At 37.7% G+C, this 24,409-nt stretch overlaps 1 protein-coding gene across 1 annotated transcript; it reads right to left on the bottom strand.

Annotated features, from left to right (window-relative positions):
* Window positions 1–12,737: 12,737 nt before the first annotated feature.
* On the bottom strand, window positions 12,738–24,408 carry NTS (neurotensin). The gene is given in 4 exon segments (NM_173945.4): window positions 12,738–13,492; window positions 15,998–16,222; window positions 22,456–22,517; window positions 24,247–24,408. Coding segments are annotated over 4 exon segments (513 nt in total). The 5' UTR covers window positions 24,320–24,408; the 3' UTR covers window positions 12,738–13,339.
* Window position 24,409: the final 1 nt, after the last annotated feature.

Raw genomic sequence — 24,409 nt, 5'->3', positions numbered from 1 at the left:
GGGTTGCCATTTCCTTCTCCAATGCATGAAAGTGAAAAGTGAAAGTGAAGTCACTCAGTCGTGTCCGACCCTCAGCAACCCCATGGACTGCAGCCCACCAGGCTCCTCTGTCCATGGGATTTTTCCAGGCGAGAGTACTGGAGTGGGGTGCCATTGCCTTCTCCCCCAATTCCTTATGACTCATTTTAAAAGCAATCTTATTATTCTTATCTTCACTACCTATATATTCTCCAGTTTGTAAAAGTTTTCTTTTTTAGTTTGTTAAAGTTCTTAATTAGAATCATTGATAAAAGACAATCTTCTGAATGGGAGACAATATTTGCATCACTTTACCAATAAGGGATTAATATCCAAACTATATAAACAGCACTGCTAAGTTGCTAAGTCACTACAGTTGTGTCCAACTCTGTGCAACCCCATAGAAGGCAGCCCACCAGGCTCCCCTGTCTCTGGGATTCTCCAGGCAAGAACACTGGAGTGGGTTGCCATTTCCTTCTCCAGTGCATGAAAGTAAAAAGTGAAAGTGAAGTCACTCAGTTGTGTCCAACTCTTGGTGACCCCATGGACTGCAACCTACTAGGCTCCTCCATCCATGGGATTTTCCAGGCAAGAGTACTGGAGTGGGGTGCCATTGCCTTCTCCTATAAACAGCACATACAGTATCAAAACAGTATCAAAAAACCCCACCTAACCAAGAAATGGACAGAAGACCTGAACAGACATTCTTCCAAAGAAAATATACAGATGGCCAACAGGCACATGAAAAGATATTCAACGTCACTAACCATAAAAGAAATGGGAATCAAAGCCACAATGAGGTATCGATAGCCTCATACCTGTCAGAATGGCAATTATCAAAAAGTTTACACAGAACAAATGTTGATGAGGATGTGGAGAAAAGGGAGCGCCTCTACATTGTTGATGGGGATATAAATTGGTGCAACCACTATGGAAAACAGTATGGAGGTTCCTCAAGAAACTAGAAATAGATCTACCATATGACCCAGCAATACTATCCCTGGATATATATCTGAAAAAGATGAAACCATGCGTGTGCCCCGAGTGTCCATAGCATTTCTCACCTGCAAATTTGAAAGTACACAATTCAATGCTGGTCAGTTGGCTCTGCTTCTCAGGGACTTGAACTCCTTCTAGGTCACCATGCCACACTTTGTGTGTTGCCCTAGATATTAAAGTCCAAGATGGTATTTACATTCCAGGAGGCAGGATGGAGAAGAGATCAAACACAAGGTACAAAGACTGTGTGTCCGTTGTATGTTCAAGGAGATTCTAGGAAGTTGTCATGTTAACTCTTCCTCTTGTATCCCAACGGCCAACTCAGTCACATCAACATAGCATGTGATTTGGGAATATATTATTTGTACCTAGGTGGAGAGCTGGTAAAGAATCTGCCTGCCAATACAGGAGCTGTGGATTTGATCCCTGGATCTGGAGGGGAGATTCCCTGGAGGAGGAAATGACAACCCACTCCAGTATTCTTGCCTGGAATATTCTGTGGACAGAGGAGGCTGGTGGGCTACAGTCCATGCGGTAGCAAAGAGTCAGACACGGCTGAACACGCACACATGCACGTATTTTTACACAATAGGAAGCATGACTTTAACTTGGTGTCCCGATGCTTTGCACAGTACCTCAGGGAGTACATATTGAGGAAATACTTGTTAATTAAAAGAGTAACCAAATTATCAACTGAACTCTGATAAAATAAGAATCAGAAGTCTTGGGGAAATTTTTGAAAAAAATCTAAAACTTTAAATCTGAAAGAAAGATGGTCTCAGAAAGTTGATATGGACTTGGAACTCACTCTAGCATCTTTGTGACTGTTTCCTAGGTATTTCATGAAAATATTTTGGCAGTCCTATGTCTGTTTCATTTTGGCACATTTTAGATACCAGGAAGACATTTCAGGAAGAAATAAATATCTAACATCTCTGAACTGCTCTGTCGGTAGGCAGCTTTCTCTTGATTAAAAATTGGTTAGCAACAGTGAGTCAGATTGCTTCCTTCAAGACAGTTAAACAGCAGGCTTCTATCTACTAAGGAAGTGGGAAATTCTTAAATGAATAGAAATTAAGATTTACAAGCACGACCCAGAGGGTATCTTAACACTTACTGAATTTAAATCAAGAAACATAAAGTGTTCTCTTGTAAATGCCAGATGTGTTGTCTTCATGAGGTTGTGTCATGGTAAATGCAGTCACACACTGTTATTTCACACCTCCTTTAAAAGTTACCAATATCACAAGAAATGGCTTAAATTCCCTCACTTTCTTCTTCCCCAGGGCCTTGCTGAAAATACTCAAAAACTCTTGCTTAAATTCATTTACACATATTTCCAGCTGCTAGTATTTCAGTATTCATCTGAGTTCTTCTCCTAAAGTGAAAGTCCATATACTGAATGCCCTATAAATGTCTGAAGTAATTTAAATTGGAACAAGGTAAAATCAGATGCAATCTAATGAAGCTTTGCAAAAATCTTCAAAGCACTGAAATTTCCTATCACAGAAAGCCTAACTATATTTAGGCTGCTATTCTTAATTAGAGGAAAAACTGGTTTGTGTTGGTCTTGATCAGGGTAGCAATCCCTGGTGGAAGGAGCCAATTTGTTGTCCAGGGTAGCTGGGTTCTATAAGAGGATAGCAAACTTTCAATACTTCCTGATGGGTCAGAGATGCTTCCAGGATGAATATCAGACAGGTAGGATTGCTCTCTCTCGAGGACTTCATTTTGTATGCCACTTACTGAGTGACTGAACTGAACTGAACTGAACTATCACACACTGAGCTGGGTAAGTCAATCCCTGAAGCCACTAGCTCATTAAGAGGCTAATGACACTCCAAATTTGGGGAGAGCTCCATGATCCTTGTGAAATAAGAACATTATGACTGATACAAGTAGAATCTCTGTATCCATAGAGAATGTTATAGTTGAATCTACAAGGGGATAGATTTGGTTCTTTCTTGGGGGCATCTTTCTAGAGGGTTATCCTCAAAGGAGTGAGGTGAGAGTAAGAGATTACAAGCACTGCCTATCTCAGCTAAACAGTGGTTTATTCATCAACAAAGATCTTCTTAAATGTACCAGGATCTGCATCAGGATATAGAGATGAACAACGCATAATATCTAACTTAAGGAAATTTGACCTATTTTCAGAAGAGCATGCAACTTGTTATTGTACATGCAGGAAATGTGCCTACAGGAACATACACAGGGATTATAGCAATAATCCCTTATTATTGGGACAAATACAGAGGAAACCTAACTCAACTTTGGGTGGTGAGTTGATAGGTTAAAAATGTTTCCAAGAAGTGGGATTTCATCTTAATCTCAAAAAGAATGGGACACGATCAGTTGGACAAGCCAAGAAGTAAATGTTAAGTAGAATAAATAACAAGAGAAAGTGTGGAGCAAAAGGCACAAGAGAAAAATCACAAATCACAAGTGGTTTGAAGTAAACACACAGAGCGTGACTGTGAGGGAAGATGAAGCCGGAGAGCTTGGTCACATACTAAGTGTACGCCATGTTGGATGCGGGATGGCTTATTTAGATGTATTTTTACACTTAAGTGAATTCAAAGCAGAAGGAAAATTCAGACTCATTTTCAATATAGTTTCAAATTGTATCAGTGGCATAACTTTAAAACCTTGCAATATTCTGATCCTGTGAAATGAAGGATTCATTACATCAAGTTCTTTTGACTTCAAGAGTACTTCTGTGCCATCAATAATCATTCAGATGAAAACTGAATCAGTTACCAGAAAGACATTCTGCCACAGATGTGGCACCTCATCAGATTTCCCATCTCAGTGTGAAGTGGAGTTGGGCAGAGTAAAAAACCAGGGAAGATAAAATAAAATGGGTTCCTCCATTCCCTCCTCAACTTACTTACATGTTTGAATGGTAATGGAGGGTAGCATAATAAAATTTTATTTAGTGATTTTAGAGTTTCTAGTATATATATTTTTGTAACCCTATAAGAAAGACTAGGGAATTTTAAGACAACTTTAGTTTATCATGTCTCCTTACTTGAGGCAATAGTAAGTTTTTAATTTAACCTGTAACTTTTTCTGGCTGCATTCAGTCTTCGTCGCAGCATGTGGGACCTTTCCTTGTGATGCACAAACTCTCTAGTTGTGGCTTGCAAGCTCCAGAGCACGTGAGCTCACTAGTTCCCAGTGTGTGAGATCTTAGTTCCCCAACCAGGGATCAAACCTGTGTTCCCTGCATTGCAAGGCAGATTCTTAATCACTGGACCACCACGAAAGTCCTTTTAACCTGGAACTTGATACAAAGAAAGTCTAATTAAGTCAAACAGATTGTCAGGTGGGAAATAAGTCTCCATCAATAAAATGCATGCATGCTCAGTTGCCTCGGTCATGTCTGACTCTTTGTGACCCCATGGTCTGTAACCTACGAGGCTCCTTTGTACATGGGATTATCCAGGCAAGAATACTGGAGTGGGTTGACATTTCCTACTCCAAGTGATCTTCCTGACCCAGTGACTGAACCCAGTGGCATCTCTTACATCTCCTGCACTGACACTGTGCCGCCTGGGAAGCCCCCGACATACTAAGTACCAGGCCATTAATTCAGTCTCCATTCTGAATTATATTCTTATATCTGTTCCTTAGAATTTTTAGCCTTTGGGTATGCTAAGCTTTGGTTGGAATTATTTAGGGAGTGGTTAGATATATGCAAAGAGTTTTGTGCTTTAGAAACGTTCTTGTTTTATCAAAGTGAAAAGATAAATATTATACATGTTGAAAATGTGAAAATGTTTATGAGAGCTGCCAACTCTTTAGGTACCACCAAGTTGGGTGGCATAAGGTAAATAGGAAAAAGAACACATCGATTTTGTCGAAGATTATCTCTGACTTTCAAAATAGAGATAGGCATGGGTGTAGTTTGGGGAACCCATCCTTCAGGCAGCAGCTACAAAGTCTGGGGCACCAGATGTGTGAGTAAGCTCCTTCTAGGGAGATATTCATTTTATCACTATAGAGCCAGAAGGATAAGGTGAAGAAAATGTCCACATTTTTTTTGTTCTCTGGGGAGAACCACAGTCAGGTCCTAGATGTGTGCTAAAATTAGAAGTCAGATCCTCAGGCAGAGTTTGTAGGATATGAAGGTAGACCCCTTGTAGGAAAAGACAGAGATGAGGTTTTGCCTGCTCTCCCTCTACTGAGCCCTGGGGGATAGGGAGTATTAATACATGCTTCGTCTGGCAGCAAATTATGTTCAGACACTGAAACTGCTTTGCCAAGAACTTATCTAGCACAGGTTCACTGCAGGAATTATAATAATTTCACAAGCCAATAGTATACAGGATAATGTCTCTTAATAAGCCAATAAAGAAATAATCTACTCCAAACCATCAACAGATTAATTACAATATTGTTTCAGGCAAGGGAGATAAAAGGAATAAAGCCCAAATTTAGTGGAGGAGTATCTTTCTATGCATTGTTCTCGAGAGAGTTGGCTTAGCTAACCGTGAGCTGATGTCCAACTGCTGGTGCAAAAGCAAAAGTCCTTTGTTGCTAGGGTCGTTGCTAGGGTACAAAGATGCCAGCTTTGATGGGAAAGATGATTTTCTTCTTGGGGCCTCTGCATGATTTTGACCATTGCCAGCAAAGAATCGCCTTGCCCAGCCAGGAGCTAGTGCCCCAAGGTCTTTGGAAAGCTATTTTGATTAGCAAGGAAAAGTTGCCTTCCCCAGGCCAAACATTTTCAGTTGCTGGTCAAACCTCTTAATATTTAAAGCTTAAAATCCTCTAGCCAGAGTCACTCTTTCACAAAAGTTCTTTTATTTAAAAGAAAAATTTTTTATTTACTTAATTTTTTGGCTGTGGTGGGTCTTTGATGCTGCTCGCAGGCTTTCTCTAGTTGCAGTGGGTGCGGGCTACTCTTCATTCTGGTGCACAGGTTTCTCATTGTGGTGGCGTCTCTAATTGTGGAGTGTGAGTTCTAGGTGGTAGGCTTCAGGAGTTGCAGCACACGGACTCAGTAGTTGAGGCTCACTGGCTCTAGAATACTGGCTCAGTAGTTGTGGTGTACGGGCTTTGTTGCTCCATGGCATGTGGGCTGTTCCTGGACCAGGGATCAAACCCATGTCTCCTGCATTGCAACATGGATTCTTAACCACTGGACCACTAGGGAAGTCCCCAAAGTGCTTATCAATAAGCTCCCAGCTGTGCCTGTCAATAGCTGAGCTACTGAGTGTTCATGCTAATGATGACATCCTGACACAGCTTTCTCAATGTAAACAACTTCATTAGAACAAAAAACAAGTGGATTTTGAATCATATCAAACCAATACCCAACATTGCACAAGTGTGAGCATGCCTGTTAAGAACCGCTCCTTTGTTTACCATAGTCTTATAGGTCTCATGGACATAAATCATGTTGGCTTTCAGGACTGAGTGTTGGGGGGGACCTGTTCCTCAAGTGGAAGTGTAAAAAGTAGGGGCACCAGATGTGCAGTCCAAATCCTTCACTTCTGAAGGTGACAGTAGGAGTTGGGTATCCCCTCCCAATTATATGCCATGGTGCCAAGATTGGGTTGTATTGCCAAGGCATGTCTCAGCTTTTCTTACCTGTTTCAACGTGGTATATTCTCATTTGCCCAATGTAGGAGTTGCTCAGCTAGTTTCTTGATTTCTTTCAGAGGGAATGGTTCCATCAGTTCAGTTCAGTCACCCAGTCATGTCCAACTCTTTGAGACCCCATGAATCGCAGCATGCCAGGCCTCCCTGTCCATCACCAACTCCCAGAGTTCACCCAAACTCATGTCCACCGAGTCGGTGATGCCATCCAGCCGTCTCATCCTCTGTCATCCCTTTCTCCTCCTGCCCCCAATCCCTCCCAGCATCAGGGTCTTTTCCAATGAGTCAACTCTTCGTATCAGGTGGCCAAAGTATTGGAGTTTCAGCTTCAACATCAGTCCTTCCAAGAACACCCAGGACTGATCTCCTTTAGAATGCACTGGTTGGATCTCCTTGCAGTCCAAGGGACTCTCAAGAGTATTCTCCATGGATGCTGGTAAATTTGGCATGCCTTCTAGTGAAGGAGTTCAGGAGCTTTCCATGCTGTCATCGGGGTGGACCTCAGGCAGGGGATGGATTTAAATTTAAGTCTCACATAGCTCAAATTAACCCAACAGTGATTGGGAAATCTCAAAAAGTGCAAATACAGAGTGAGGTTCCTGACTTTACATCTCAAAATAATTGAGAATATTCCTGTATTATTTCCTTCACATTCAAGTAGTTCTTCCTCTTTGTATTTCACAAATCTATTCTTTCCCATTTTAAATACAGTTGACCCTGAACGACATGAGATTGAACCGCACAGACCTACTTACATATGGATTTTTTTAAATGAATATATACTGCAGTACTACACAATCCCTGTTGGTTGAACCTGAAGATGCAGTAAATAAGGAGCTGATTGTGAAGTTATATATGAGTTTCCAACTATACAGGAAGTCAGTGCCCCTAACCCCCATGTTGTTCAAGGACCAACAATACTGTCAATTTCACTTGACATTTTTGTTTATTTCCTTCTCAGAACAGAATCTAAGAGACAAAAACTGAGGCATCATTTCCCAGGCTGCCACTGATGAAGGTGAGTTTTTACCTAGATTCTGTGTTGTTTCACATAAAATCAGGGACATTGTATAGATACCTGAGCTCATAACCAATCCCTCCGAAGTAGAATCACTAAGTTGGGGCTTAAAAATATGTAGAAGCTATGTGGAAAACCTCTTACTGAAATGGAGCAGGACCCCGTAGTCCTTGCTCCCTATGTCTTCAGCCTGCCTTTTGTCTGTGGAAATTTTTACCCAAAGAATGAGTTTAAGCAAAGAAATGAGAACATGCAGAAACAAGGGAAAACAGTCAAAAAAGACCAAATAATATTAGTGTAGTCATTAAGCATCGTCAAGGATCTTTTGTTCCCTCTCAGGTGCTATAGATAATATTCTGAGCCGTAACTTGGGAGCTGTCTTATAGATACTGAAACCCCCACTAAAAAAAAAGGTGGAAAAGTTAACTACACAATGAGCAGACTCTGGCCATGACAAAAGCTGCCACAGTTCTGAGAACTGGCCTCAAAGAAATGGAAACACACTGACCCTGAAACTGAAGATAAAGTGTACCTAAAACAAAACGATGCTGATCAGCCCACCTATGACCAATTTCAAGATGACTGTCAGAGCTGATTGTGCTATCTCTGCATGTATCCCGCTCCCTCAGACTATTAAAGTTCTTGCCCACTGATTGTCAGTTGGGGGGGAGTCGGCCTTTGGATCAAGGTCCGCCTCCCTCTCTCTCCTAGTTGCTGGTATCCAAAATAAAGCAAACTTCCCTTTCCACCAGCTTGGCCTCTTTATTGGCTTTTGAGCAGTGAGCAGCTGGCCTGAGTTAGGTCACATTATTATAAGAGAAAATCCCTTTTGCTGCTAATTTATTCATTTGTGAACAAATCCTTACTAATGCTTAGCAGGACTGGTGCTCAACCTTTGGGAATTCAACTGTGAAGAAGAAAGGCAAAATGTCTGTCCTCACAAAGATTACACATTTGGGTGGGGGTGAGAAATTATATACGAGTAAACAAATAAATGGCTATATAACTTCAGGTTACGACATGTGCTTTGCTGATGCCTACGAGCCAAAGACCGCAGAAAGCACACTCCCACAAAATTGAGTTTGCCAGTGCTGGAAACCTCATTCAATGGAAAATCATGGGATCCCAATAAGAGGGTATATGTATGGGCCCTAGTGGCTCAGACGGTAAAGAATCTGCCTGCAGTGCAGGAGACCCAGGTTCAGTCCCTGGGTAGGGAAGATCCTCTGGAGAAGAGAATGGCAACTCATTCCAGTATTCTCGCCTGGAGCATGCCATGGATAGAGGAGCCTGGCGGGCTACAGCCCATGGGGTCGCAAAGAATCGGACACGACTGAGCTACTAACACTTTCTTTTTGTACAGGATTTAGACTTGTGATTTGAGGAGTGTTCTGAAAGTGTGGTTTTACTCTGCTTTGGGTGTTTTCAGAAAAATGAGGGTAATTTTTTGACTAGATATGATGGTGGTTTTACGCTAGAGGTAGAAAAATAGAGCTTAGTTAAAGTGGCCTCGATCAAATTATGTGGAAAGGAAGATGTTTGATCATTTCTGTGGTTTGTGGTGTTCTTGTTTTTGATTTTGCTCAGATAGAATTACAGAGTGGTCTTGTTTATTGTCTTTCACCATCAGGGTTAGAATGACCCTGTCTGAAGTTTTATACTGTGAAATCATTTAACAGGAGGGCACCATAGCCTCACTGCTGGTGCCAGGACAACTCCCAGTTGATTGCTGTCAGTGGCTGCTTTTCTTTTCTTTTTCACATATAAAGAAAAATAAAGTAAGTTAGATGAAATGAGATGGAACGCATTCAGGGAAGTATGGCCGTGGACAAATAAAGAAAGTTGGATGGATGTTGACTCAGGGATAAAGGTAATTTAAGAAAAATCTTTACTGTATGCATATCACATGTGCAGAGATCTAAATGATGTGAAAAATAAACTATGAGAAACTCTGTAGAAGACTGTAGCAATTAAAATAATGGTTGAGGCATAGCAAGGAGGCTGAAAAATGCAGTGCCTGAAATAAGTTAGAAATACATTTCTCTTTCAAGTAACAGTCTGGTTGATCCAGGGTGGTGAGGTAGATTTGGTCCACAGCATTGTTAAAGGATTTAAGCTCTATCAATCAATGTCATCTTCAAGAGAATGGTATTCATTTGTGTGGTTAAAATAAATTCATATTTAAAACCAAAAAAAAAAAAAAAAACAAAATAAGGAAAAAGTCAAAGTTCAGGGAATGAAGTTTCTCTTTAAGTTATAATAGACCCACAAGTTATATTTTTACATTTTTTCTACCCATTATCTGTTGGCTCTAACTTAGGCATTCCTATGAAAAGGGAGACTTGTCTTTTAGTGGGTGTCCTGTGTACAGGGAAAAAGATTTTTAACCAGAAGAGCTTTCCAGAAAAGAAGTTTCAGCATCTGTAAAGGCTCTGGAGCAGAACAAACTGGATATGTTAAAGGAATGACAAGAAGGCCAGTGTGACCAGAGGAAGTGAAGCCGCTTGGTCCTGCCTGACTCTTTGTGACCCTTTGGACTGTAGCTTATCAGGGTCCTCCGCCCATGGGATTTTCCAGGCAATAGCACTGGAGTGGATTGCCATTTCCTTCTCCAGGGGATCTTCCCAATCCAGGGATCGAACCCAGGTCTCCTGCATTGCAGGCAGATGCTTTACTGTCTGAGCCACCAGGGAAGCCCTGAGACCAGAGGAGGATGAGTGGAATTCAATAGAATAGACAATACCAAAGCATTTCAGGCCTTTCATGACAACATTTGATTTTATTCAAAGTGAAATGGAAAGACATTGTGGGGAGTTGAGGAGAGACATATGGCATAATCTAATTAATATTTTTAAAACCTTATTCTGCTATATGGATGCAGATAAATAGAAAGACAATGGGAAAATGGTTAGGAAGAAATTGTCACAGTCCAGCAAGAGGGGGAAACTTGCAAATTAAGGCAATAATGGTGGATGATGTGGCAAGAAGCAGAGAGATATGACATGTCTTTTGAATGCAAAGCAGCAAAAGTTCTTAATAGATGAAATCCCAGGTTCGTATTAAAGAGCGTGAGTGCATGCTCAGTCACAAAGTCGTGTCTGACTCTCTGAAACCGCATGGACTGTAGCCTGCCAGGCTCCTCTGTCCATGGGGTTGTCCAGGCAAGAATACTGGAGTGGGTTGCCATTTCCTTCTCCAGGGGATCTTCCCCACACAGGGATTAGACCTATGTCTCCTGCTTGGCAGGCAGATTCTTTACCTCTGAGCCACTTGGGTGGTGGCGTGTAGCAGAGAAGAGTTAAGAATTATGACTAGATTTTTTTTATACCTCAGTAGGTGGTGGGACCATTTACTAACAAGCAGAAATGAAGCAGTGAACCTCAGAAGAGAAGAGACATTTCCTCCATTGAAATAGAACAGAGTGAAGGGAAATGCTAGGGGATTGTAACATTCAGTTGTAGGACAATGATATAGTTTTCTCCTTATTGCTTTGAATTTTAGGTGAGATCATTAGAAAGGCATCTGACAAATGTGGAAAAGGATGAGAGTTGCAATTCAAGGAAAAAGATAAGATATAAAACAACCAGTAGAGAGAATTAGAGGCAAAATTTATCAGGCAAAGGAAATAGGGGTATTGGACAGTACTAAGGACCCACTTGAGATTGGGGATCACAAATTTGAAATGTGTCTCCTCATCAGGTTGGGGATTTTTCTCCAGCTATGTTCAGCTTCTCAGGTGAGGTCAGAATCAAGGGGAGATTTCAGTTTAACAAATGGTGTTTCCACAGGCTCATACAAGGTGGAAGGACAGGATGTTGAGGGTAGTAAGACAGTAATTTTAGTTTTGGATGATAAAATCTAAGCTAAGTAAAGTGCAAAGTGAGAGTGTGATTAGTAGTTGAAAAGTGAACAGAGGTGGGCAATAGATTAAGTAAGATCATAAATGGTAGAGTGAGAATCATAGATTATATGAACTGAAAAGAGAAGATGACGTGGATAGAGTGAGCAGAGTGTTTGGAATTGAGATTTTTGGAGAAGTTGAATTTATTGAGAGTATAATAAGTTCTATAGTATGACTGTGGAAATGATGGGATGAGATGAAATGGTTAAAATGTTTATTATTGGAAGTGAAGATGTCAGAGACTGAGGAGGGTGATTGTGGAGCGATTTTGCCCACGTAGGTGAAACTCATAGATAACGAATGAAGCAAGTAATAGGAGATCAGCTGTTGTTCAAAACGCCAAGGGTTAGATCATGAAATTGTGTTATGCTCTGTGGTTTTTTGAAGGAGAAAGGAAAACCGGTATGAAAGTGGCTAGAAGAAGTGTTAAATGTAGTGTGGTTAATATATTCCAGGCACTGTTCTAAGCATTTTATGCCATATCAGACCACTTTGCCCTCACCCAGCTCTGACGTTTTGTAGTTGAGGAGACAGAGGTGTCCAAGAATACTAGTGAAGAGTGGGGCTGAAGCTGGGCATCCCGACTCCAGAGTGGACACTCCTAATCACTATGGAATAGTTTCCCTTTTAGGATCAGTTCCTTGGGCACTTTTTAATGTTGAAGCTGATAGGATTGTAAAAGATCGTGGGGAAGTGGTTATGAGAAATCATGATTTTACCAGAAAAAAACTCAGAGATTGGTGGGCTACACTTAAATCCTAAGTGGAGTTTAGCCTATGGGAGGGAGTGCTCTCAACTAAAGGACACAGAGTTCTCAAAACTCCTTAATTCCAGAATAACTCAAAACCTGGTTATCTTCCTTCAGAGATGACTGTGGGACTTGGTTGCATTGCTGTAAATAGAGGTCCTCATAGGCCACCTGTCAAAGCAGCAGTCTAGGAGACCACTGTTAATGGTGGGTCGGAAGGACTATGAGGGTTTACGAGACCATAACTACAGTTTTTAAGGAAATTTATGAGGAGTTATTTAAAGTATTCCTTTTGCCTCAAAAATGTTCTCCTAAGTGGGAAACATATTAGTCATACAAATTCCTCAGTGAAGTTAAAAATAAAGCTATCATTTACTGAATGTGAGGGGGAAAAGTGGATAAGGGTAACTATTCTAATGGAAGTAAATTTGCAAAGAAACATAGTTCTGATGGCTGTTGTGTTTTTATTAGCTATTAAATTCATTTAACAGAAAAACAAATTCAGTCTAAGATCATTCATTAAGACACGCATAATTAACAATAATTCATTAATCATTCTTTGAAGATGGTCCTATTTTACTTCTATTGCCTTCCCCATTTCTGAGATTAATGAGTAAGTCTTGGAAAAGCGCATGTGTTTCAGTTCAATGAAACATTCAAATAATAAAACAGGTGTTACTTTGTTCTGGGTTAATGACAGGTAGGCTAGACTTTGCGGTAAAACTGTCCTAATCTCTTTTAATTTGGTTTAGAATGGCAAACATTTTAACTGCTTGAACAACCCATTAAGTGCTTTGCAAAATGACAAAACATTCTATGTGACTTAATTAATATCTACTCCAATTATACACAACATTTCATGCTCAAGATCTAGATTTATTTTAAAACATTTAGTCCAATTTATAGTAATGCAGAAAAAAATCACATCTAATAAACCACAACTGTAGAAGAGACAAAATAATTGTGCTCTGTCACATTTCCACACAAATATAATTTGATATTTCATTAAAAGAAATCACAATCACATGTAAATAAAATATTTATCCTCTCAGTAGTAGTAAGAACCTCTTTTGAGTATGTAGGGTCTTCTGGGTTTATTCTCATAAAGCTGCCGTTTCAGAATGTAAGGAATTTTTCTCTTTATCACTTCTTCCTTTTCATTTTTGTCATTTCCAGCATCAAGAATGTCTTCCTGAATCAACTACAAGATAGACAGAATATGAATCAAACTTACATGCATTAAAGTCTTCCATTTCAAGCTGTTTCATCTACCTTTTATCTCATTTGCATTCAGACATAAGACATATGTGGATGATGTGGTTCATAGCAATTAAGTGTTTTGCTTGAGGACAGGTAGATATCAGGTGGCTGAGAGGATGAAAACATGGTTTTTCTTATTCTCTGTTCAGTGTTCTTCCTAGTTCATCAGCTAGCTTTTAACTTTTTTATTTGTCAAGGCCATATTACTACCTCCAAATGAAAAAAATTCACTTAATGTTACTTTCAGTATTTTCCTTCAATGTATGATAGACCAAAAGATGGAAATATATCATAAGTCACAACAAATATAGAGATCTGAATTTAGTGAACCAAGTTTGACCTCAAAGGTCAATAGAAATTTATATTCCATTGTTAATTAATGATTTGAATTGAAAGCCATTCTAGAGATCCATTTCTCAGTCATTAGAGAGAGGAATGCTTGTTCTGCCTACTTGCTCAGCTGTTTAAGCAAGGCTCTGTTTAAGTGTTAAAGATCTTTAGTCTGTGCTTCTTTAATTAATCATTAAAATCAAGTTCACATTCAAAAACTCAAGGAAGTTAATCTTCATGTAGAATCTTGCCTAATGTCTCATTGAACACGCTGTATTCTAAAATTAGTTCCAAATACTTTTTCAGATAGTACTGCTCTGATTCAAAATGTTCAACCAGCATAAAATATTTAGAAACTCTTCCCAGAATTTTGCACATGATTTACATAAGATTTTTAAACAAATCAATGCTAATGCTCAAGATAAGAATTATGTTCATATTTGTGATTATCTTCTAAACTTTGGGGTGACTATAACTAGTACTAATAGGAGACTAAGTTTTTAATCATAATCTGTATGCATTGAATCGTATCACAAATACTTTATTTCAACCCACAGCTATTCAATTTCAGAGAAGGAAAAACAGCTACTGTCAGAAAATCTAGTTCCTTAATCTTTTGTTTCTCTGTGCACATAGTCTGTAATTACTTGTACCACACTCTGAGTAATATCATCATTTCATTTTAAATCACTCTGTAACATTTCAAATAGCAAAAGTTTTAATCTTATGTGCACCTGATTTTTGTGTATTATGGTTTATTAAGGGTTTTTTTTTCTGAATAAAGAGCACATAATTGACATTTCCCAATTTTCCATGTTTTATTGACATAATATTTTAAAGAGAAAATCATTTAACTGGAATTGGAATTAGAGGATAAACAATCCAGCAAGAAAAATTAAAAACCGTTTTTTTATTTTATTTTAATCTGGAAAATACTTTTTTTGTCTAAAAGTTAGAATAAATACTAGAAGTTCTGCACTGCATTTCCTCTTTTCTACAGGATATCTCTGTGATGGCATGTTATAGAGATGGTTATAGAGATGGTCATATTAGCAGGAAAGGCACCCTCAGACCCTCAGATCCCTGATGTTGGTGTAAGCCCAGAATATGAAACATGAAGTAAATTTCTCTTAGGGGTTAATCCAAAAGAAATGTTTCCCTTGTTGGGAAAATTATAAAATTATAAATTTTCTTAAAGCATTTTCATCTTCCTTTTCTCCTCCAAATATTTTCAAACCAAAGGTGGTGAGTCACCAGTGTAGTATTTTTTTAAATTTTAATTTCATTTTTAAATGTTTAGTTGGAGGAGAATTGCTTTATGATGTATTGGTTTCTGCCATACAACAATGCAAATCAGCCATAAGTATACACATATACCCCCTCTCTTTAGAGCCTCCATCCCACCCACCCCCATCCCACCCCTAGGTGGGTCATCACAGAGCACTAGCTGGGCTCCCCGTGTTATATAACAGTTTCCCACTAGATATCTATTTTACACATGTGGTGTATAATATACATCCATTCCTTCATTGTAGTTCTGTATAGTTCTATATTTGGCTTTATTAGCCAAATAAAATTAGCTGAATCTAATTCAGCTTCTAAGGATGATTGAAATCCACCATCCACACACTCAATTAAAATAGAAGTAGAAGTGGTAAGTGGAAATATATATATTCTTATCATTCCAGTTTTATTTACCTAATATTTTCAAATACAAATGAAGCCTTTTGTGTTCTGTGTTTATTTATAAACAAACACACAGGATTTAGTATTTCTAAGAAAACATTTTGAGTTTCCTAAATTTCTTCAGCATGCCACTACCACCACCAGCACCAAAAGCTGCCTAAGCACGCCATCCACAATAAAAGCCTGTGGATCAAATCTGCCTGAAGACAGATCCCCCTTTAGAGACCAAAGGAAAGATATTTTGCTAAACTTCAAATATTTGCAAAACACTTTAAAGATCTGAAGGAATGTTAACCTCAACACATGGTTTATTCTTCCTTAATATTTGTAAATCTTCCTGTTATGATAATTATCAGGATTAAAACAATCAGTGTAAATGAGAGTTAACTAGTATAACCATAATCATATTCATATTTTTCTTTTGTTTTACCTCCCAGTGTTGAAAGGCCCTGCTGTGACAGATTTTTTGGAGCTGGTATATCGTCAACATTGCTTCCAAGCTAAAACCATCTAAGGCAGCAGGAAATTTCCTTCTTGTAATGAGCTCCTCCTCATGAAACTCTCCTGTTTCCTCAGCTTGGCTGTTCAGGTTATTTATAAGACTGCAGACATTCAGCAGGCTCATTTTCCAAGAGGGAACACTTGCCTTACTGATCTGAAATGTAGAAAGAAATAGCTATTGTAATTAAACTTATGTCATATGAGTTAGAAAATTTTCTACTGTGCTAAGCCATTACCTTTTAGGATCTAACTGTTACTCTAGCCTAACACTGTTATTAACTTAGTAACTTCATATCACAAAATTGAATAGCTCCAAATACTTCATATCCTCTATTTAACAAAAGCAATAAAGCTAACACATAAACACACACATACACAAGCAAAGCAAGAAAGAAAATAGAAATTACAGTAAATAGAAATGCGTAAATATATATGTATACATCACAGGTGAAAATATTCAAATACCACTCTCTCTTTATTATACTTCAGGTTAGTGTCCAATGGAACAGCAACTATGATGGTACTAATAAATATTGGCAATTATAGTATTGTGAGACCACAAATCTATTCCACACATTAATAGTTGTCATCTTGCTGCTGCTGCTGCTGCTGCTGCTGCTAAGTCGCCTCAGTCGTGTCTGACTCTGTGCGACCCCATAGATGGCAGCCCACCAGGCTCCCCCATCCCTGGGATTCTCCAGGCAAGAACACTGGAGTGGCTTGCCATTTCCTTCTCCAGAATAGTTGTCATAGGTAGCATCAAAGCTGACTAATTTATTTATCTTAAAATTATAATATTTTCTAAAATAACTATTCTTTTCTAATAAGACCCTGTATGAAACCATTATTACCATAGTAAACAGCCTTCTCATTTGTCAATTTTAGGAGAAACTAAATGTGAAATAACTTATAAAAATTAATAAACCTCAAAGGACACAGATAAAAAAAAGCATCAGTTTTTTCTAAAGAACATAAAAAATGTTTTGTAATGAACACAGAGGTGTGATAAGAAGACTCAAAAATATTAGTATCGATTCTATTGGCATCAATTTTCTCTGAATTATTCTCCAAATGCAGTGCAATTGCAAATCTGGAAAATATGGGGAGACTGGAAGAAGAGGGAGTGTAGGGAAATAATTATGAATTCGAAGTATGAATGTGTAAGAACCAAGAAAATTTAGGAAAATAAAAAGCTCATGAGTCAGGACTTACTCTGCCAGATATTGAAAGATATCTTAGAGCTCAGTGATCAAAGAGTGATCAGAGAGCGATCAAAGAGTGGTCAAAGAGTAATCAGAGTGATCAGAGAGTGATCGAAAAGTGATCAGAGAGTAATCAGAGAGTGATCAAAGAGTGATCAGAGAGTAATCAGAGAGTGATCAAAGAGTAATCAGAGAGTGATCAAAGAGCAATCAAAGAGAGCTGAGCGCCAAAGGATTGATGCTTTTGAACTGTGGTGTTGGAGAAGACTCTTGAGAGTCCCTTGGACTGCAAGGAGATCCAACCAGTCCATCCTAAAGGAGATCAGTCCTCCGTGTTCATTGGAAGGACTGATGTTGAAGCTGAAGCTCCAATACTTTGGCCACCTGATGCGAAGAGCTCACACATTTGAAAAGACCCTAATGCTGGGAAAGATTGAAGGCAAGAAGAGAAGGGGACGACAGAGGATGAGATGGTTAGATGTCATCATCGACTCAATGGACTTCAGTTTGAGTAAACTCTGGGAGTTGGTAATGGACAGGGAGGCCTGGCGTGCTGCAGTCCATGGGATCACAAAGAGTCAGACACAACTGAGTGACTGAACTGAACTGGACTGAATCAAAGAGTAAATCAACAGAGCAAGAATAAATATTAAACTCAAAAGAGAATATAATGTCCAAATTTTGATCCAAGTCCATATGATTGAAAAGCACATAGCAAAGTGTGCATTTGAAGTCCTTAAGACAGTTGGTTCAGGGGAAATCTGGATTTAGATCTAGTTATAACCTTTATTTATATATTATAGTCTAACAATATCCAGATGGGTTAAATATGAGTAAAAGTAAAAATATGTAAATATATAGAATTTATTTTATAAATTTGGAAATATATTGTTAATCAAATAGCCAAACCAGAATCCATAAAGAAAAAGATAATTATATGCATAAATTTGTAAATTATCTCTAGAAAGCTAACAGCCTGAACTAAAATCAAAAGCAAGATATAGCGTAAAAGCTGTCACAAAATGCTAATATACTTAACACAGGAGCAGCTCTTCAAAAAGAAACTGGGGAATACTCCATAAAAGATATTAAACCTCAGGCAAACAATATGAGCAGACAGGCACAGAATCACTCATCAAAGAACAAATATGTAACAGAAATATGTGGAATGACGTTCAGCTTGGCTACTAGCAAGTCAAGGACCCTAAAAGTATAAGTACACTTGATGTATTTATGAGGATATGGAGAAACAACACTTTATCTTCTAAATATTTGTTGGTCTGAGTAAACCTTGCAATAACTTTTTGAAAAGTGTTTTTAGCAATATGTATTAAAATTGTAAATGTGCATACCCTTTGATTAAGATTTTATCCTAGGGACATGAAAACCTATAAGTACAAAGATATTCACTAAAATGTTTTCAACCAGTTTGGAAACCCGTTGCTTCAATTTTTCTGCCATGGGAAACTTAAGAGGTAAAATGTTCCATTCTGTGGCAGCAACACCTGATTTGTTACCAATTAAGGCAACGCTACAATTTTATATCCAGAAAGCTCTTTAGAGATCATCTGAATATGTTCCTTAGAACACTAACTTTGTACTCACTGTTTTTAAAAAGGAGTTTTGCTGTCAAGTAAATTGAAAAACTTGAGTTTAAAGGAAACTTAAAAGATTCTTGAATTTAGTATCCCCAGAATTTTTTGCTTGCAAATATTCATTAAAACTTTTCAGTGTGTGTGTATGTTAGTCACTCAGTCATGTCTGACTGCTTGCAGCCCCATGGATTGCAGCCAGCCAGGCTCCTCTGTCCATGGAATTCTCCAGGCAAGAATACTGGAGTGGGTAGCCATTCCCTTCTCCAGGGGACCTTCCCCACGCAGGGATTGGACCCAGGTCTCCTGCATTGCAGGCACATTCTTTACCATCTGAACCCCCAGGGAAGCCAACTGTTCAATGGTGCCAAGATAATATCCAATGCTCTTCAAACTAATTAGCCACAGAATGCTTTATTCATAAATTATTTGTCAGGACTTTTGTTGTCTGATTAATTTTTGGTTGAGAAAACAGTAAAGCATCTTGCTCTCTTCTGCCAGTTAAAACAGTCACTATAACACTTAGCAGTACTATTAAATATCACCTTAGCCCCTGTCATACTCTGGAAGCACAGCAGAGAGAGTACTTTGAACCATACGGTATCTAAATAGACAGGTATTAATATTTGAGAACATTTCTTATGAGGTTTAAATAGTTTACTCAAGAAAATGACAAAGACTCTCTCTTTGATGAAATCTGAGTCAGGATCCCCTGAACCCTCTTCCTGACAAGGTCCCGACCTTGGTCTTTGTCCTTCATCCAACTGAGGCCAATTTTAGCAAGAATCCTTCAGAGTCAAGTTCGTAAAAATGCCTCACTGTTAGTATCTGATCATCCTAGAATTCTGCTTAGTAGTCTAGCAAGAATCCTCCTAGATTCAGATTTTCCTTTTAGTAATTTTCCATACACTGACCCCCCACCCCCCCACTCCAACCCTGCTCCTTGGCTGGAAATCCACACTTATCTTTGTTGTATTTGGAGTTGAACTTGACCTTTCTGCATACTGTGGATAGTTCTCTTTCTTAATAAAACTATACCAAAGCACTAGGATCAGTAATGAAGAGAATTCGATTGTGAGAAAAAATTCCTTTATCTTCCACTTCTAGTCAAACTTTGCCATTTCTCTTGACTTTCTGTTGCTACATTTTGGTGTCTAAACAGTTTTACTTTAAAATTGAAACGGCTCACATATTTTACCTTTAGAGTGGAAAGAGGAAAGCTGGAGGTTTTGGAAGCTTTTAATATGGAATTATTAATAGTATTATTAATTAATAAATAGTCTTAATAATACTATCCTTTTAAAAATTGAAATACAGCAATTTGCTTAAAATGGTCAAAAGTTTAGAGTTCTTATTTGCATAGAATACCCACAGCAAACATGAACTGAATCAGAGAGAAATAAGTGGTAGTAGTTTTGTACAAAGCAAGAAATGAGCTTTTTGTTCCCATTTAGCACCAAAATTGGGATAATTATGCTTCTGAGTGCTTCCTCATAGTAGTCTGTATTTTACTTATTTCAAAGAGGCAATGAGATTCAAATTTTCTTCCATGATCTGTTTTAAAGACATATTCCATAACTGAATGAAAGAGAAATATATAACTGTGTCTACACTTTTGCTACGTATTTTTCTTAAGAATAAAACTAAACCACACCATATACTGGAATTGCTTTTCCCTTGCAGTATCTTCATCAAGGAAGGAATCATAATCACTCCCACATTTTTGCAAAGTAGCTAGCACTCCTCAAACCATAACACATTTTGGAGATTACTTAGGACCTTTATTTATCAATTAAACTTGAAATCATAAAGGTAAAATCTCTACCAATACACTAAGGCATACTAATCTGCTTCATTATTTAAATAAGACTATTGACTTCACATGTCTTCCTATTTATGAATTGAAGTGATTGTAGTCATGGTTATTCTGATTGAATATTAAACAAAGGATCCATTTTCTTAAAGTTAAATATACTTGGTCACTGAGTTTTAATGACTAAATAAAATTTGATCATTTGTGATAGGAAGTCTAACAAGTTATGGTAGAATTTGGTTTCAATGTGTTCAACTTTTATGGATCTGGGCAATTGTGGAAATACCCAAATGTCTTCTAAGGACCATAGTAGAAAATATGTCTGTTAGCTTTCAGATAATAATGTCTCACAATCCTAAACACACACACAAATGGGTATTTCCCCTTCACATCCACTACTGAACATAATTCTACTTACATGCTAGAGGTATTGCCCTGGACATCTGCCCAGTATATCTTTCATCATCTAATTAGGGAAGACCTGAGGTGGCAGGAGGAATTCTGAACATCTACTTTCTAATCACAGCATTTGTGGAGTCTGGAGTCCTCAACTTTGGGACCCGTGTTACAACAGTGATTACACAGGGTGACTGCCTCACTTCAAAATATATTTTTGATTTTTGGTTTTGTTTTGTTTTGTTGAGAAGCATCTTTTGGTTGGGAACGCTGTTCTCTAACCCTACATTTAGATATATTCTGATTATTTCATTCTGAGTAAATCAAAATTGTGTAGTAGCGTGGTACCTGGGGATATTCTAATTGAGTTTTATTCTTAGATATAGGCTGGAGTCTAAAAACCTTGCTTTCAAGATCCCAAGAGAGGAATAATAAGGTCCAGTACAAAGTTTTATCTGATTCAATACAAACAATACGCAGGTTCCAATAACATTTCTGTTATGGGGAGAATTTAAATCCAGAGGAGGACTTCATGTAAATGTCCCACTACAGTATTCTTGCCTGGCAAATCTCATGGACAGAAGAGCCTGGCAGGCTACAGCTTATGGGTCACAAGAGAATTGGACATGACTTAGCAACTAATCAACAACAACTGCTGCTGCTGCTGCTGCTGCTAAGTCGCTTTAGTCGTGTCCGACTCTGTGCAACCCCATAGATGGCAGCCCACCAGGCTCCCCCGTCCCTGGGATTCTCCAGGCAAGAACACTGGAGTGGCTTGCCATTTCCTTCTCCAATCAACAACAATTAGGAGATCATAAACTCCCACCCCAACATTTGAAAATGAGGATACAAAGGCAAGCATTGTTAACTAGCCCCCTTTGCTTAAGATCAGACTGTTCACAAGCACAGTTGCAGGCTTAGATCTCCAAGTTTCTGTTTGCCGGTCTTTGCTCTTTACTTTCTGTCACATTTCTTTCATGGATTTCACAAACTTTCATTCTTACTTTAGGAACTTCATTTCACTCTCCCCAATACAAAAACAAAAGGCAAAAATGTCGCTTAATTTTCATTTATGTATGTAACTTGAAGTCAGTGTATCTTTCATCATATACAATGTGATTGAAATGGAGAGAGGATTTCCACATAAATGTGACTACTTAATTAAATTTGCAATGTAGTGATTGATATCACTAAACTTCTGTCCCTGTCACATTGATACCCTTAAGTCCTTTGAACTTAAGGAACAGTTTACCCAAAAAGGAAATGCGTCCCAGTGAGCTTTTCAGTCTCACTGGGAAGCTCTTACTATAAGAAGAGGATACCATGTTTGTAACAAGAGTTCATATGTTTTCAGTCTTTGGTTTAGAAAGAAAGAAAAAGTTACCTTTGATGTATGCATATTGGTCAGTAAATCTGTTTCTAACGCTTTCATTTCCTCTTCTGAATCTGAGTAAAATCAAAGCCACATGTTTACTATATAACCACATATCATATAATTATAATTTGAATATTTAAGATTAATCTCAGAAAACTTTGTCTTAGAAGTTTATTGTCTTTGCTATGTATTTATTCTCCTTATAATAATATTAAAAAAACAATTATAGTTTTATTTTAGGCTAACAGAATAGAACAATAGAAGCACTTTTACAAAAATAGGCACATGATTTTAGGCCGAGAGCTCTCGATGATCTGGAGTTGTTTAATCTCTGAATCTCAGGATAATAAAACCTGATTATACTACAAAGATGTCATCAAATATGCTGGTTAATTTTTACTGGCAGTAGTCTACATATACATAGAGTGTATATATATTGATATTTTCAAAGCAAGATAATGAAAAGGTAAGTACAAGACATTTTTTAAAGATAAAACCAAAGGAAGTTACTTATTGATAATTTTGGAATAAGGAAGACACTGAGATTTATTTTATTTGAGATGCTATTTTACAAAACACACTTTGAAAGATTTGTTTCTCTATATTAAGCAACAATTTAGAATTATGTGTACTTGGCAATTTTATCACAGGCTATTAAAAAATCATTTAAGCAAAAGTAGAGATGTCCACCAATACATGTACAAGAGTGTTGAAAATGGACTTCTGATATTTTTTAGAATATCCTTTGTTTCCACTAATGAATATTTCACAGAGAAGAAAAACTTGGAAAATACATAAGGTAATAGAAATAAAGCTACGGGACACTATAATGAAAACCAGAGCAGGAATTTGAATTAAACATTTCAGTGTTATATTTATGACATTACAGTATAAAACAGGTTAAATGATTTTTTCTACACTTATCCCTTGTTTTTTTTTTTTCCACCTTGATGTGATCATTCAATTATTTTTCAAACATTAATTGGAGCATATTGCAATCATTATATTTCATATTACTCTCTAAAATTTGAAATTTATTTTCAAGGTAAGCTATTGATAGATATTTAGCAATGTATGATTTCTTCTTAATTATTACATGCAAAATACACTATAGGGAAATAAGTTTTATCAATATAAGAATGATATTATTCTAGTTACATTATGTATTAACTTAAATGACATTCAAGAAAATAGTGAAATTCGTAATATGTCTACTTGTCACAGAAAAAAGTTACTTAAAATATATTCTTAAAAAAAACTTGGCATTTTTTTTGTATTTTCCTAGAGATCATTTTCTACAAATAATGCTTTATTCAGTTGATTCATTAAACATGAATATTCATTTTATCTTTATACACACACTATGAAGAAAATAATTCTTGAGAGGGAGAAGCCACCATGTCTTAAGAGAATGAATGAAAATGATATAAAACATTTCAAATACAATCAGTTTGAATTATGAGTTTGCATTTTGACAGGCACCACTTCTGTACTTTTCATTAGATCAGCTTGATTTAAGTTTTACATTTTTTTTTCCTAGTGATTACATTGCAAACTGGAACATGAAGTGTCTCATTGAAATCCCTTATACTACCTAGCAAATTTAAAAAGGGAAGGGAAAATTTTCAGTTCTTGTAATCATAAATACAGAGAAAGAAAATATCCAGTTTCTATCACTAAAAAGCAAATCAGAATAAGGGAGAAACTCTTCTCCCCAGATACATTAGCATTAGTAACAACACATTGCAAAAACAGAAAAAGATATCATTTCAGGGAGTTGTGAAATGCAGCTGAGCTTACCTGAGCACAGACTCCAGGAGCTGAAAGCCAGAAGAATCATGCACACCAGCTGGATTTTCATTCCTGCCATCATCTTGAGCCTTCTAGCAAGCCAAGTTCATAAACGTCAGGAACAGGCTGAAGGGGGCTCTCTAGCACAGCTGACTTTGGAAGTACTGAACTA

Source organism: Bos taurus, chromosome 5 (genome assembly GCF_002263795.3).
Source record: "Bos taurus isolate L1 Dominette 01449 registration number 42190680 breed Hereford chromosome 5, ARS-UCD2.0, whole genome shotgun sequence".
NCBI classification, from domain to species: Eukaryota; Metazoa; Chordata; class Mammalia; order Artiodactyla; family Bovidae; genus Bos; species Bos taurus.
Note: the sequence above shows the minus strand (reverse complement) of the source record. Positions and strands in the feature narration are given on the sequence as shown.